We start from the raw sequence: 14,654 nt of genomic DNA on the forward strand, positions 1-14,654 counted from the left end.
CGCTGCTGTGCATTTGAGATCGATTCAACTTCTGGAGGTAAATGTCCCTATACAAAAGCCAAGTCTATCTGCCTGGTTATCTTGCTATAATTCATCTTTTTGCCCTTGACTTTTGAACTTTGGATAATTTTTCACTTTCTCCACCATACAGTTGAGAGGAGGTGCCAATTCTATCAGGATGCTGCGAGTTTAATTAGATCCTCAGGCTCACAGCACCATCCTAAATTCTAAATACATAAATAAGAAAGTAAGTAAAGCAAGAAGTGTGAATTCAGCCTGCAAAACTGCAGCCACACTGCAGCGACAGTGCCACCTGCTGTAAGTTCTGAGATGCAGTTGATGCCTTAAAGGCGCCGACAAGCCTTTTGTTCCTCAGGATGGCTTTAGCTCTCTGGGTTCTCTGAGGATTCCATATAAACATCAGTGTTATTTGTTCTATTTTCTTTAAGATATTTCACTGGCACTTTGATAAATAATTGTGTAAATTTATATTATTTTCAGCACAACTAAACATTTTGACTAGGTTCCTAACCATGGACATGAAATTGCCTTTTTGCCTCCTAGATTAACCTGTTCTTAACCTAGATTTTATAAAATTATCTGGTAGCTTTTTTCTTTTTTCTGTACTCAGCAGTGCTCAGGGAATCCTTCGGGCAGTATATAGAGGACCATGCAGTGCTAGGGCCTGAACCTACACGAAGCATGTGCTCCAGCCCTCAGAGACATCTCTCTGGCCATCTTGCAGTTTTTTTGTTTCTAGAGTTTTCACCTGCATTATTAAATTTATTCATAAAATTTAATTTTTTGTGATTCCATTATAATTGGGTTGTTTTCTTAATTTCTTTTTTTGGGGGGAATTATTATATGAATATAAAACAGATATTTGTGCTTGGATTTTGCAATCTGATGCTTTAAAAGAGTCATTTACTTGTTTTTAATGATTTAGAATAGAATCTTTAGGATTATACAAATCTAGATCTAGATATATGAATTATATCTATACAAATATAGAGACATATGTATATATTTATATTCATGTTATCTGTAAGTAATAATAGTTTCATTTCTTTTCCATGCTCAATTTCTCTCTTTCTTGCTATAATTTTCTTGCTAATAATTTTGTGAACTAAGATTTCTATTACTAACTTAAACAGAACGGTAAGAGTAGACAACTTTGCTCTGTTTCTTATTCTGTTTGTTTTTGGGAGGCCCCACACTCAGTGATGCCCAGGGCTTACTCCTGGCTCTGAGCTCAGGGATCACTCCTGGTGAGGCTCAGGGGACCATATGGGATATCAAAGATCTAACCTGGGTTGGCTGCATGCAAGGCAAACGCCCTATGCTTTGTAGTATCACTCTGACCCTGTGTTTCTGATTTTAAAAAGCTATACATTTTTCTCTGTTAGGTGTGATTATTAGCTGTGAATTTATAGTGTATGATCTTTATTAAACTAGGGCATATTTCTTCTAATGAGAAAAAGAGAACCCTGTACATCCACTTTTCACACGGGCTAGCTTCAAGAAGGTTAATGCCAGAAAGCAGAGGACGCCAAGGGGCAGCTGAGTCTGGGTAACATAATGTTACGATGGAGTGCATTCAGGATGTCCTTGAGCTGCTCAGAGTCTTGCTTTGTAACCTGGGTAACCTGAGAACATGTGCCAAATGTGCTCATGTCCTTGGGTCCAGACCCTGCTTTACAAAATGAAATGCGTTGGAATTTCTGCCTCTGTAACTCTCCTCGTAGCTGCCTGCAAATGCTCCAACCCCCATCAGATATTCTATCAAACGAAGCTCTTGACTTTGTTCTGAGCCCAGTTCTGAAGCACAAGCTCAACCGTGTCCACTAATATAAAATAACAGTGTTTTTCCACTTTTCAAAGCATGCTGCATTTTTTTTTTTTTTGCTGACTTCTGATGGGGATTTCAGCAAAGCGTCAATTTTATTGAGAGTTTTCATCATAAATTGGCGCTGACTCTTGTCAAATGCTTTCTCAGCATCTATTGACAATATAATGTATATGCCCTTCCTTTCATTGGTGTAGTATATTACATTTATTGATTTGCAGGTATGGAATTGGAATTTTTCTCTTGACATTGAGTTTTCTCTTGCAAAAGAAGAAAACCCAAAATGTATAGCTTTGATGCCCAAACTTCACTGCCCAAGTCAAAAGCAAGATTATGTTATGGGCAGAGATTGTTCATAGTTAGTTTTCATCCATAAGGATAGAAATTCTTCCAGCTCAATAAAATCTAGGTTCCCTCTCAGTCCCTAGCCTGTAACTGAAAACACAAGTGGTGCCTTATTGCTTTATCCTAACGTGAGGCCAAAGTCTCTACCTTCTCTATGCATATCTCACACTACTTAATAAAATCTGGAGCGATAGCATAGAGGGTAGGACGTTTGCCTTGCATGCGGCTAACCTGGGTTCGATTGCTCCATGCCTCTTGGAGAGCCCAGCAAGCTACCAAGAGTATACTGCCCGCAAGGCAGAGCCTGGCAAGCTCCCTGTGGCATATTTGATATGCCAAAAACAGTAACAACAAGTTTCACATTGGAGATGTTACTGGTGCCCGCTTGAGCAAGTGATGAGCAACAGGATGAAAGTGATACAGTGATACTTAAGAATATCAATTGGTGATGAAAACTGAATTCTTAATCTATCTCTTATTTCAATGATCTATGGCATATTCTCTTATTAAGTACCTTGACAAACACAGGCCATGGGAACTCTGAGAATGAGATTTAATGTAACACACCTACAGATACTATTAGGATAACTTGAATAAGACCAAATATGACTCATAAGAGAAAGAGAGGTCAGAATATTGCAGGGTTGTTTCAATGGTAGGAGCAGTAATCTAAACCATGTGCTGTTCTCACTGGGTAACAGAGGCCACTGAAGATCACTATCTGAAATCATGACTACTTCCTGCTGGGCTGGAATAAGACAAGACACTGAGCATCACAACCTCTGGGAGTGGGAGCCACTTGTAGAATGTGACTGAATCTCCAAGGAGTCACTGAACACACAACTGCACATGATTAGTAGTCATTGCTACATCTCTGTATCATGCAGTCCCCTCCTGAACTCCATTATGACTCCAGCCTCTGTCCAGCCACTATTCAAGCCTTTAGGGTCAAAAAGAGGCTAAAAAGAGATTAAAGGCAACTCACAGAAGAGGAGATGGAAGGTCATTAGCGGGCACTCCACACATGACCATAACAGGTAGGATATGGAATGCAGGATTAACCACTCTGATGGACTTTACACCTAGTGACCAATTGGTCTCTTGTTGCATAAAATTTCACTCTCTATTATCTGTAGTCCTACCACAGATCAAGGAGCCCTTGTTGTTAACAGTTCATCTGTCCTTTCAGGAAAATAGTAGATGTATTTTTAACTGGCTAGCATGTGCATTCTGGTGTGTGCATGCGTGTGAATGCATGAGTGTGTGTGTGTGTGTGTGTGTGTGTGTGTGAGTATGTGTGTGTGTCTGAGAGAGAGGGACAGGAGATACATATTTAGGATCCAATTATTATAGGGTTCAGGATCTTGCATTTTTTCCCTAGTTCATATAATTTGTATCTTTTTCTAAATCAACATAGCCTTCCTCCCTCCCTCCCTTCCTTCCTTCCTTCCTTCCTTCCTTCCTTCCTTCCTTCCTTCCTTCCTTCCTTCCTTCCTTCCTTCCTTCCTTCCTTCCTTCCTTCCTTCCTTCTTCATTTCCCATTTTTTACTCATTGAAGTATTTGTTCCAGTCAGAATTTATTTTTATTTAATAAATTTGGTTAGTATCCATCTTAAACAATTTCCCTTAAACCAAGTTTTGAATTTTTAATTGCATGATTTCAAATGTCACCTTTATCATATTTCCAATGTCTATATATTAGAGCCCATTTATAATTATTCTATTCCACAAACTTGCTATTCTCTAGTTTAAAAACTTAATTATAAATCTTTATATTAGTAGTTTTCTCTTATTAATCATTTAGAATATTTTATTTTCATGTCAACATCTTTTAGTTACAAAAGTGACCTAGTATGTAGATTTCTTAATTTGCAGCTCATTGGAAGATTCATCTCTTACCTGTCAGAAGTACATATTTTATATAATTTTACCCTACAATATAATACTTCATGTTTGTTTATTTCAAATTATTCAATACCATAGAGGGATATTTCACTGAAAAAACACAAAAGTTTTAATATATATTCATTTTACAATTAAGATGTAAAAGGTAATTTAAGTCAGGATAATTAACATAAAACAAAGCTAAGTTGTTTATCTCTTTGTCTTTCTCTTTAAATTCTCAACCATCAAGCACCAAGTCTACAATCTGTTATACTTGAAAGATTAAGTGTACTTGAAAGGTTATGTTACCAGTGACCTCGAACTCAGGGTCTTGTGCACGCTGGGCATTCACTCCAGCCCTTTGACCTGTTTCTTATCCCTCATGTTTTTTTCAGTGCCAGGTATCAAACCCAAGGCTTCACATTTGTTACAATGACTGGAGGTCACATTCATGACTAGCTGTGGTGCTCAGTTCACCTCCCGGCCCCTTACAAACACAAACACACACACACACACACACATACACACACATACTGCTATGGGACTCACCAGGAATGACATAGGAGGTTTTGGTGCCTGCACACTTGGCTGCGGTTCTCACTGAAATTTTTTCTGTTCTAGGGCCAGGTTGCACGATGTTATTACTGGTGCTTGACTTTAGTTTTGTTTTGCTTTTGTAGTTCTGGGGTCTAGTGTCTCATGCATACAAGGCATGCACTCTACAACTCAGCTACATTCCTGGTCTAACAGTTTCACTAAGAGATAGTATTAAACTTTAGTTAATTCAGTTAAAGCCTATAAGGAAAGGAAATAAGTAAGCATTCAAAATGTCAGGCTGGAGCAATAGTATATAGGTAGGACATTTGCCTTGTATGTGCCTGACCTGGGTTCTATTCTTGGCATCTCATATGGTCTCTGAGTATGCAAGGAGTGATTCCTTAGCACAGAGCCAAGAGTAAGTTCTGAGCATAGCCAGCTGTCCATACCCCTCCCCCTCAAAAAAGACCTCCCTGGATCTGGAAGTAATTCTATATGCTGTCCTAAAATATTAAAACAATAGTCTGAAGTATTAGCATTAATTCTTCCAGTATTAAGTACTTTACTGAAGTATACTCCTATGATCAGGATTGGTGCAGCAGACATAAAAACGAATTCAGCAGAAATGAAATTTGTGGGTCAGAGCAATGATATAATGGGTGGGGCACTTGCCGTTCACACAGTGACTAGGGTAAACTTTTGGAACCACAAAAGCCCAAACCCCAAAGCCCCACCAGGAGTGTTCCCTGAGTGCAGAGTCAGGAGTAAGCCTTGAGCACAGTCTGATATGCCCCACCATATAATGATCTTTTGTTTCACTAAAAGTGAAAATTTGATATGTGGTGTGGAAGATTAGAACAGTGGCTTAGAGTGCCTGCCTTGCACATATATGGTCCTGGGTTCAAATGCCCAGCGCATCACAAGTGCCAAGTGTGATCTTGGAACTCTATAGCTTGAGTTCATGCAGCCCCACTGGGTGCAATTCCCAGCATTGCAAGCAATTTTCATCCACACTGAACCCAGATATAAGTAGTATGTACAACCCTTTGACAAGCGTTGTTACTACAAAGATGTGCAAGTGATTCAGTAAAGAAGTGTGGTATCAGAGGCCAGAGATATAGCACAGTGTGTAGGGCATTTGCCTTGCACGCAGCTGACTGAGGTTCGATTCCCAGCATCCCATATGGTCCTCTGAGCACTGCCAGGAGTGATTCCTCAGTACAGAGCCAGGAGTAACCCCTGAGCATAGCCAGGTGTGACCCCAAAAGCAAAAATAAATAAATAAAAGAAAACAAAACAAAATTAAAATAATAAATAAATAAAAAGAAATGTGGTATCTGGTGAGGCTGGAGTGAGCACCATAACTACAACTTAGGAGCTCAACTAAGAATGGAAAATGAGGCAAAGCATATGTGCAGACACCAAACTTAAGGAATGCAAACCTTTATGAGCACTGCAAAATAGAGTATAGCATTGTAACCTAATGTTGACCCCCCAGCCAACACCACTGCTGAAAATATACACGAACCACAGACAGGAATGTGTGCAACACGTTGAAACAACAGAACAACTGAAAGACAGGCATGGGGAGGAAACTTAAACTGAAAAATATTGTGTTCTTCTGAGAGTCACAACATTTAATCATACACATTAATTTCTGTACTATATACTATATATAATTACAGTGAAGAAGCAAAAACATTGAAAAAAACTACTATACTCATGAGATCAAAATGTATGAACTTACTGTTAGCATATCATCACATTTCATATCTGGTGTATCACCATCTTCACTTTTGTTGTAGAATTTTCGGAAAAAATTAAATGCCACAACAGTATAGAGGTATACAACAACAGCTAATAAGCCAACAGTTAATACAAGCTGTAAAGCAATGTGACATTGAAAAGATATTATAAATTAAGAAATATACATATGTATAAAAGTGTTAATTTTGATATTTGTGTAAAATGGGAGAATCTACAACTACATATATTTATTGATGAAACTAATTAAGACCACACTTTATATACCTTTCATAACCACTAGTTTGAGAAATTTATTTTCATAATTTTTTTCCTTTTTTCAAGTTGTCAGACTATTTTATCAAAAACTCAATTACAGAATTGGTTAATAAATCCATACTAGAGCTAGAATATGAGTAAATTCTGATTTTCACATCCAAATTTATTAACAATATAAATAAGCTGCTTAAAATGTTCATTTTTATCAAGGGATGGTGTTTGAGCATTGTATAACTGAGACTTAAACCTGAAAGCTTTGTAACTTTCCACATAGTGATTCAATAAAAGAATAAATTTTAAAAAAATGTTCATTTTTATCAGCAGCAAAAACTATATTAAATACTTTTAAGAAATTCTATGCCTTTTACATAATTTATATTCCTAATAAAAAAACTAATTCATTTTTATTATGGTAGTGAGAGCGTGAATTATAAATCATTTTCATTCAATTATAGCAAAAACTAAGCAGAAATTTGTATTGCCTCCCAAATCTAGAAATGCAAAGCTGTTAATAATGTCAAATATAAATATTTTGAAAGCCAAAACAGAAATTTTGTTACTATTAGTTGTTATTATTCATCAAAACAAAATACTTCAAAAACTAATTGCTAATGTTATTTTAAAAGTCGAATGTAATTATATGCTTACTCATTATATAATTAAATATAATAATTTTAAAGGTACTCTTTCAGTTCTATGCACTTTAATTCCAAATGACCATATATGTGTGTACATATATATAGAATATGTAAGCTTAAACTGATATTTGTAAGTGAAAAGAATTTCTGACATTATAAGAAATTATAATATATCTAAAATGCATTAAGTCATCTTATTGCAATATATCACTTTATTTCTCATTGAAGTTACAAATAGTAAGCTTTCAAAAATCACTTTATATTGGGGGCCAGAGTCATAGTACAACAGGTAGGCGTTTGCCTTACATATACCCATGTGGTCCCTGAAGCACTTCCAGGAGTGAGCTCACTGCTAGGGGTAAGACTTGAGCACCACTGGGAATAGCCCCAAAAATAAAAAATCACGACTTTACAGTACTATGATACAGAGTTACCTTAGCAATAGGTATGGCATGGTGACATTTTACTTCTGAAACATATAAATCTTTACTTGATTGTAAACCAATGTGACAATAGAAAAAAATTTTAAAAATAGAACCTGTGTAGAATTAAAAAAAAAAAAAGAAACACTATACAATTATCTGGAGAGGGTCTGGAGAGGTGATCAGGCAGACAGTGTGCTTAGACCCATGCAATCCTGGATTTAGCCCTGGCAACCCATGTGATCTCAAGGTCTTCTGGGAGAGACCCCTGAGTGCAGAGCTAGGAGTAAGCCCTGAGCACAGCCATGCATAACCCCAAAACAAAAGCATACTATTATCTAGAGAAAACAGTACTTTATAGAAAGCCTAATTCATTGATAGTTATATTATCATTAAAAATTTCTATGTTTCATCCTGGGCTGGAGCTATAGCACAGTGGTAGGGAGTTCACCTTTCACTTGGCCGACCTGTGTTCGATTCCTCCGCACCTCTCAGAGAGCCTGGCAAGGTACCGAGAGTATCCTCCCCAGACAGAAGAGCCTGGCAAGCTACCTGAGGCATTTTGGATATGCCAAAAAGAGTCACAAATAAGTCTCACAATGAGAGACGTTACTGGTGCCCACTCGAACCAATAGATGAGCAACGGGATAACACTGATGTTTCATCCTGAGGATTATAAACTTTTTGTATTTATACAAAAGAAAAATCATATTTTACCCCCTACCCCCCAAAAAATAAAGGCTGAGAAAATTATTGAAAGTAAGACAAGGCCTTTGAGACAGGGGGTGGGGAGGCAGTGTGAAAATACACAATAGACTCAGTAATTCCAGTTCTTTGAGTTCAAATTGATTTACTGACTAATAAGTACAAATAGTAATTTTTTTGTCACTGAATTCATATCATACTTATTCAGAAACTAAAGTATCATATTTAAGAACCATGCATTAAATGAATAAAATAATGTAGAATTTAACTGTGAATACAGCTCAATGGTTTTGGAGAGGCACAAAGTAAAAAATATGCTATATTATAAGATTCTGGAAAAGAACTGTACTCATCTAAATTATTGACACAGACTACATTCTCAATGAACACTTGATAGTCAATGAATCAGTAAGTAGATATTCTATAATAAATTTTTCAATGCTGAAATTTTTAATTTACATATTAGTTTTGTTAGAACATAAATTGATTATTTTGCATCAAGCCAGTCAAGTATGAAACATTAATTGTGTTCAATCTGATTGACTGATTGATCGATTGGTTTGCAGGACAGACCTGCTGATGCTCAGAGCTCACTCCTGATTCTGCACTGAGGGTTCACTCTTGGCAGGCTTGGTGACCATATAGGGTGCTCGGGATGGAACCTGGGTCAGCAGAATGTAAGGCAAACAACTTTCCCTGCAGTACTATCACTCAAGGCCAACTTTTGTTCAGTTTTAAAGTACACGTGAATGTTTTTTTAAAATATCCATTATGGGAAGAATGCAACATCTAATGTTTAATACTAAGACAACTAATGTATTGGAAATGATAGATCTCAATTACACATTCTATTGTTTCCATTGTATGAAACAGACACTTTATTAGCATTAAAAATAATAGCTAACTTTACCTGTATTATTGTTTATAGGGGGATGTCTGTGTTAAAACCTCTACAATTATGTTTTTCCTTTAGTTTTCCAAGAGCCCACAAGGGAGATGATTTTATGAGATCTTTATGTTTTAAATGAGGGAGTTGAGATTTAAAAAGTGCTAAATAAGTAACTCAAAGTCAGATGGCTAATTAGTGATGCCAATACTTGAATATAGATCTACACCTATTAACCATGATGATTTCTATTTTTTGAGAATTTATCCCCTAATTAGATAGGTATTTATAAATGTAAAGTTGCATCAGCTGTGCATTTAGGAATTTTTAAAGTTTTATTTATTTTTATTTTTTAAATGGACTCACTGTGAGATACAGTTACAAAGCTTGTATCTCGTTTCAGTCCTACAATGCCCAACACCCAATCCTTCCACCAGTGTACATTTCCCACCACCAATATTCCCCATGCCCCTTCTGCCCCCCACTTCCCCTGCTTGCCACCCCCATTTCCTAAGGCAGGCACTTTTTTTCTTTGCCATAACGATTTCTGAAAAAATGTGCAATCACAAAAAAAATCTTTCAAACTATGTAATATTATTTTGAGACTTGGTTTTTATCTTGTTAATATTGTAGTTTTTTTAAGGAATAAGAAACTTAGACATTTACCTGTTTGCCATTGTGAGTTACTGATGACAAGATAGTTCTTAAGGTCTTGAATCCCATAGCAATGTCCAGAAGATGAGCAGCGAAAAAAAAGTTGTTATAGTGTCCAAGAACGGACATAGTCATGTACCAGGCTAAGTAGAGGAAGGACTAAGAAGATGAAACAGAAGAGATAAACATATCAGGAAACAGAACTCAAGACTATTGTCAAAATCTATTCTGATTTCATTGTCCTAATCACTCCATTTGCTCTCTCTTAGACTATCAATTGATAAAGATCATAATAGCTACATTGGTTTCTATATTTTATTTTATTTAGTTTAATATCATTAATATCAGAATAGTATTATTTTTTCTTTATCCCCCACAGAGAAAAGTTTATTAATATCTGACTGCAAGATTTCTTAAACTCACACAATTCATAGCTGGGACTAGAGAACTCTTTGTTGTGGAGCTGCCTTGTGTATTATAGAATGGTTAGAAGCATTCTTGATCTCTGCTCATGAGATGCCAATATCAGTCCCCTATCTTCCAGCTGTGACAACCAGAATTGTCTCTAGACAGTGTAAAATACCACCTGGAGAAATAAAGTGCCCAGTTGATAACTCTTGCATTATAGTCTAACTAAGAACCAACCAACTTTCCTTCCCTCCACTTCTCTCTTCCAACTTCCATTATTTACCCACGAATTGAGTGTTTGTTGAGATCTACTACTTTTAAGACTTAATATGAAGCATCTCGTTAACCAGGAACTTCACTTATATGAATCAATATAAGTCTGTGAGAAAACCCAAATACTTTCTTATACTATTGAAAGGTGATAAAAATAATATTACAATTGGTATCCATAGCAAAAAGTTACTTAATTACAATTAACGTCAAGGATTAGCTTTACATTGAGTAGAAAACATATATAGTTTGGGGTGGGAAAAGTAGAATACAAAGTACTGTGATCAGACCTGTCTCTCATGCATGATATCTTGGGTTTGATCCCTGACACCAACAAAACAAACAAACAAACAAATGGAAAGGCTTGTTTTACAAGTGAAGTCAGAAGCAAGTATGAGAAGTTTCATTTTGATTATAACATATATTCATTTTTAACAAAGAACCAAATCAAGACTGAGGGTACTGACTTAGCTCAAGAGATATCATGTACAATGTGGGGTTAAATCCAGAGAGCAAGCGGGAGAAAAGAAAACAGCATTGATCAAATATTCACTGTGTGTATGCGAATAATGAGGAGTTCATAGAAGTTAATGCCAGAAAAAGTACTGTGGGATTGAAAGGGCACGAGGCCAAGTTGAGGCATATGGGCACATCCTGTAGAGGGTGGGAAACACCTAGCCCGTGGCCACACAAAGCTTGCAGTCATGTGCTCTGGTCCTGCTGCATGACAGGACCGGTAGAGATCCTTTCACTGTCTTTCTGCAGTCACTTACCTACATTATATGGCCTGTGGATGGAAAGAAACTGGCCCTTCACAGAAAAAGGCCCTGAAAATCTGTCTTATTGGAACATGTAAGTCACTAGAGAGTCAGAGTCTATGAAGACAAGATCTTTCCCCCCTATAAGCTAAGAGTTGCAGATGCAGTGGGAGAAAAGAGCTGTTAGAAAACAGTGATAACCCGAGTCAGGGCAACAAAGCTTCTGCCACCAAGTGTCCCATCCCAAACAGAAGGGAGAGGAAAGGAAAGACCACTTCCACGTTGTATGTGCTAATTTCATCTCCTGTAAAAGCTGTTCCTTTCTCTCTTTTTTTTTTCTTTTTGGGTCACACCCAGCAATGCACAGGGGTTACTCCTGGTTCTACACTCAGCAATTACTCCTGGCGGTGCTCAGGGGACCATATGGGATGCTGGGATTCGAACCCAGGTCGGCTGCGTGCAAGGCAAACGCCCTACCCGCTGTGCTATCGCTCCAGCCCCCTCTCTTTTTTTTTTATAAGTAATTTTTAACTCTGTAAACTTGTTTCAAGGCCTGGAAAAAAAAGTACACTTCCTTTAAAAAATAAAAGCAAAACAATGGCATATGAAATGCATTGTTTTATAAAATTTTCTGCAGGACCTAAGTACCATTCAGTGTTCCATATATTTGGATGCACAGTCTCTTTGTTTTGTTCTAGCAAAATGCCTGATAAACAGGCAATTTCAGTTCCAACTTATAAATTACAATGGGAATACTCTTAGGTGAAAGTACTTTCTAAAGAACAAAAGTTGTTAAGTAGCAGAATTATTAAATTAGGAGATTTCAGGACAAACCCATCATTGTAGGATAACATAGCCTCAGGTAGTTTAGGTTTATTGGGTTACTCCCGTTACAGTGCTCCCATTCCTCTTTGCTTATTTGTAGCTTCTTTCTTAGTGTTCTGTTGACTTGTAAATATTGTTTTTCTTTTCTCCTTGAGTCCTTTGCATAGTTTATTCAGAGCAATGTCCTTTTTGTATGGACACAGGAAGACTTAGCAAATGCTATGTTTTTATAACATGGGAGTCATTTGACTCTCCATGATATTTTCCTCTTGGGCATCTGTTCTCTCAGCTAAGCCTCAGCTGCCCTTACTTCCTAGCTCCCCCAAAAGCAGGGTCCTGACGAGAGACGGGACAGACCCAGGGCAAGCGGTGAGTTTTGTGCTACCCTGGCATGGAGATGGGCCTGGCCAAAGTGCCTAATGCTTAACTATAAGTTAAGAGCTTGGTCATGGGCAAATGTTGTTATTATCCAGACAATGATAACTAGATTTGGACCCTGCTAGGGTGAGGAATGATTAATCTGGCCTGAGTGCTGCAGTCTGAGTCTGTGGCAAGATGTTGCCAGGAGAGCTGCCTTGCAAGCCTAAAATGTATCTCTTGTTATGTCCATACAAAAATAACTAGTATTAAGATGTTAATGATTGTGTGGAATTAGGAGAGGAGAAAAACCCTTAGGAGGTATTTTGCCTACTGGCAGTCAGGAAGGACTTTGGAATGCCCCTAGGTTGTGTTCCCTTTGAACCTGACAGCCCTCAGGAAGGGCTTTCTTATGCTGATTTTGCTACCTGGCAGTGTGTAACCTAGGGCAAGGGCAAGAGAGGAAAAAGGGAGGAGAGACAAGAGAATCCAGGCTGCAGTAGATCCAGAGAGAGGACGGAGCTAGAAGTGCGGGAGATGGGAAAGATGGAAGATTGAATAAACAGTAACTAATCAGCAACCAGCTTGGTCCTCGTTCTTCCTTCGTCTGTCCTTGGCCAATAGCCGTCCCGATCCAGCCCATACAGAGTGGTTGCAGAGCACCGAACGCGGGCGGTGAGACACAGCCGCCTGGAGAGCCCGCAAGTGCACACGCCCATTGGCGTGCTTTAGTTTTTTACACATCATGAATTATGAGTCAAAATGAGACTAATAAATACCAAGGATAGCGGTGTGACCAAAATTAGGCAAAGTGTTAAGGATATATTTTTGTAAGAAGAAAGAAAAAGAAATTGTTCAAGCAAGTAATTTGAGTCTGGGTAGCAAGAATAACAAAAATACTGGCAGGAAGAATCCATTGTGAAGAGCCGGAGAGGTAAGACAGTGGGTAAGAAAGACCCTCATCTTGCATGAAGCTGACCTGGGTTAGATCCATAGTATCCCAATTGTCCTTTGAGCCTTGTCAAGAATAATCCCTAAGCACAGAGCCAGGAGTAAACACTGAGCACCACCAAGTGTGCTCCTCCCCTCAGAAAAACCCCACGAAAGTAAATTATGGACGGGAGGAACAGAAAAGGGAGTAGATTTGCCATGGGGCACTGATATAAAATGATTAGTGGGTTGTTTGTGAGCGAGTGAACTATAGAGATGTAAAATGTCAGTGATACACTACATTTAGGAAACACGTGCACCAAAACACCTATTAGGCTTAAACATATTTAGAAAATAAATCTTCCAACATAAATTTCAAAATCAGATAAAAACCAATGTTTATAGTAAGATTTACACTAAATTATATAGGTATAAAATTACATATATATACATATACATATTTATACATGGACTCTCTTCATTTGTTCTGGGGATACTCCAGATAAATAGGCAGGAGTTATCAAAAATTAGATCTTTGAAAAATGTAAATATACTATATACATTATATATTGCATAAGACTCAAAATAATACATGCATAGTTATATAATCCGATATTTAAATTAAATAAAATATGAAATCCTGTATCTCAACTAATAATATGAAATCTCATATTACATTTTATAGTACCAGCTATGTTTCAGAGAGAAACTGCGCTTCAGTGAAGACTGAATGCATGTTAAAAGAGATAATTCACCAAATGGCACCCACCCACATTGATATCACTGTCACTATAACACTGTCATCACATTGTTCATCGATTTGCTCAAGTGGGCACCAGTAATGTCTCTATTGTGAGACTTGTTACTGTTTTTGGCATATTGAATATGTCACAGGTAGCTTGCCAGGCTCTGCCGTTTGGATGAGATACTCTCGGTAGTTTGCCGGGCTCTCCGAGAGGGGTGGAGGAATCGAACCCCTGTTGGCCGCATGCAAGGCAAATGCCCTAGCCGCTAGACTATCGGAAATCTAATAACATTAAGAATTCTAGGGGGCTGGAGCGATAGCACAGTGGGTAGGGCGTTTGCCTTGCACGCGGTCGACCCGGGTTCAAATCCCAGCATCCCATATGGTCCCCTGAGCACGGCCAGGGGTAATTCCTGAGTGTA

At 37.8% G+C, this 14,654-nt stretch overlaps 1 protein-coding gene across 1 annotated transcript in view; it reads right to left on the bottom strand.

Annotated features, from left to right (window-relative positions):
* RYR2 (ryanodine receptor 2) overlaps positions 1-14,654 on the bottom strand; it is a 762,156-nt gene that overhangs the window by 13,929 nt on the left and 733,573 nt on the right. The window contains exons 98-99 of the mRNA XM_055147039.1: positions 9,952-10,098; positions 6,360-6,494 (exon numbers count right to left, since the gene is read on the bottom strand). Coding sequence (XP_055003014.1) covers positions 6,360-6,494; positions 9,952-10,098 — 282 coding nt within the window. The remainder of the gene's footprint in view (positions 1-6,359; positions 6,495-9,951; positions 10,099-14,654) is intronic.

This window comes from Sorex araneus, chromosome 9 (genome assembly GCF_027595985.1).
Source record: "Sorex araneus isolate mSorAra2 chromosome 9, mSorAra2.pri, whole genome shotgun sequence".
Taxonomy (NCBI): domain Eukaryota; kingdom Metazoa; phylum Chordata; class Mammalia; order Eulipotyphla; family Soricidae; genus Sorex; species Sorex araneus.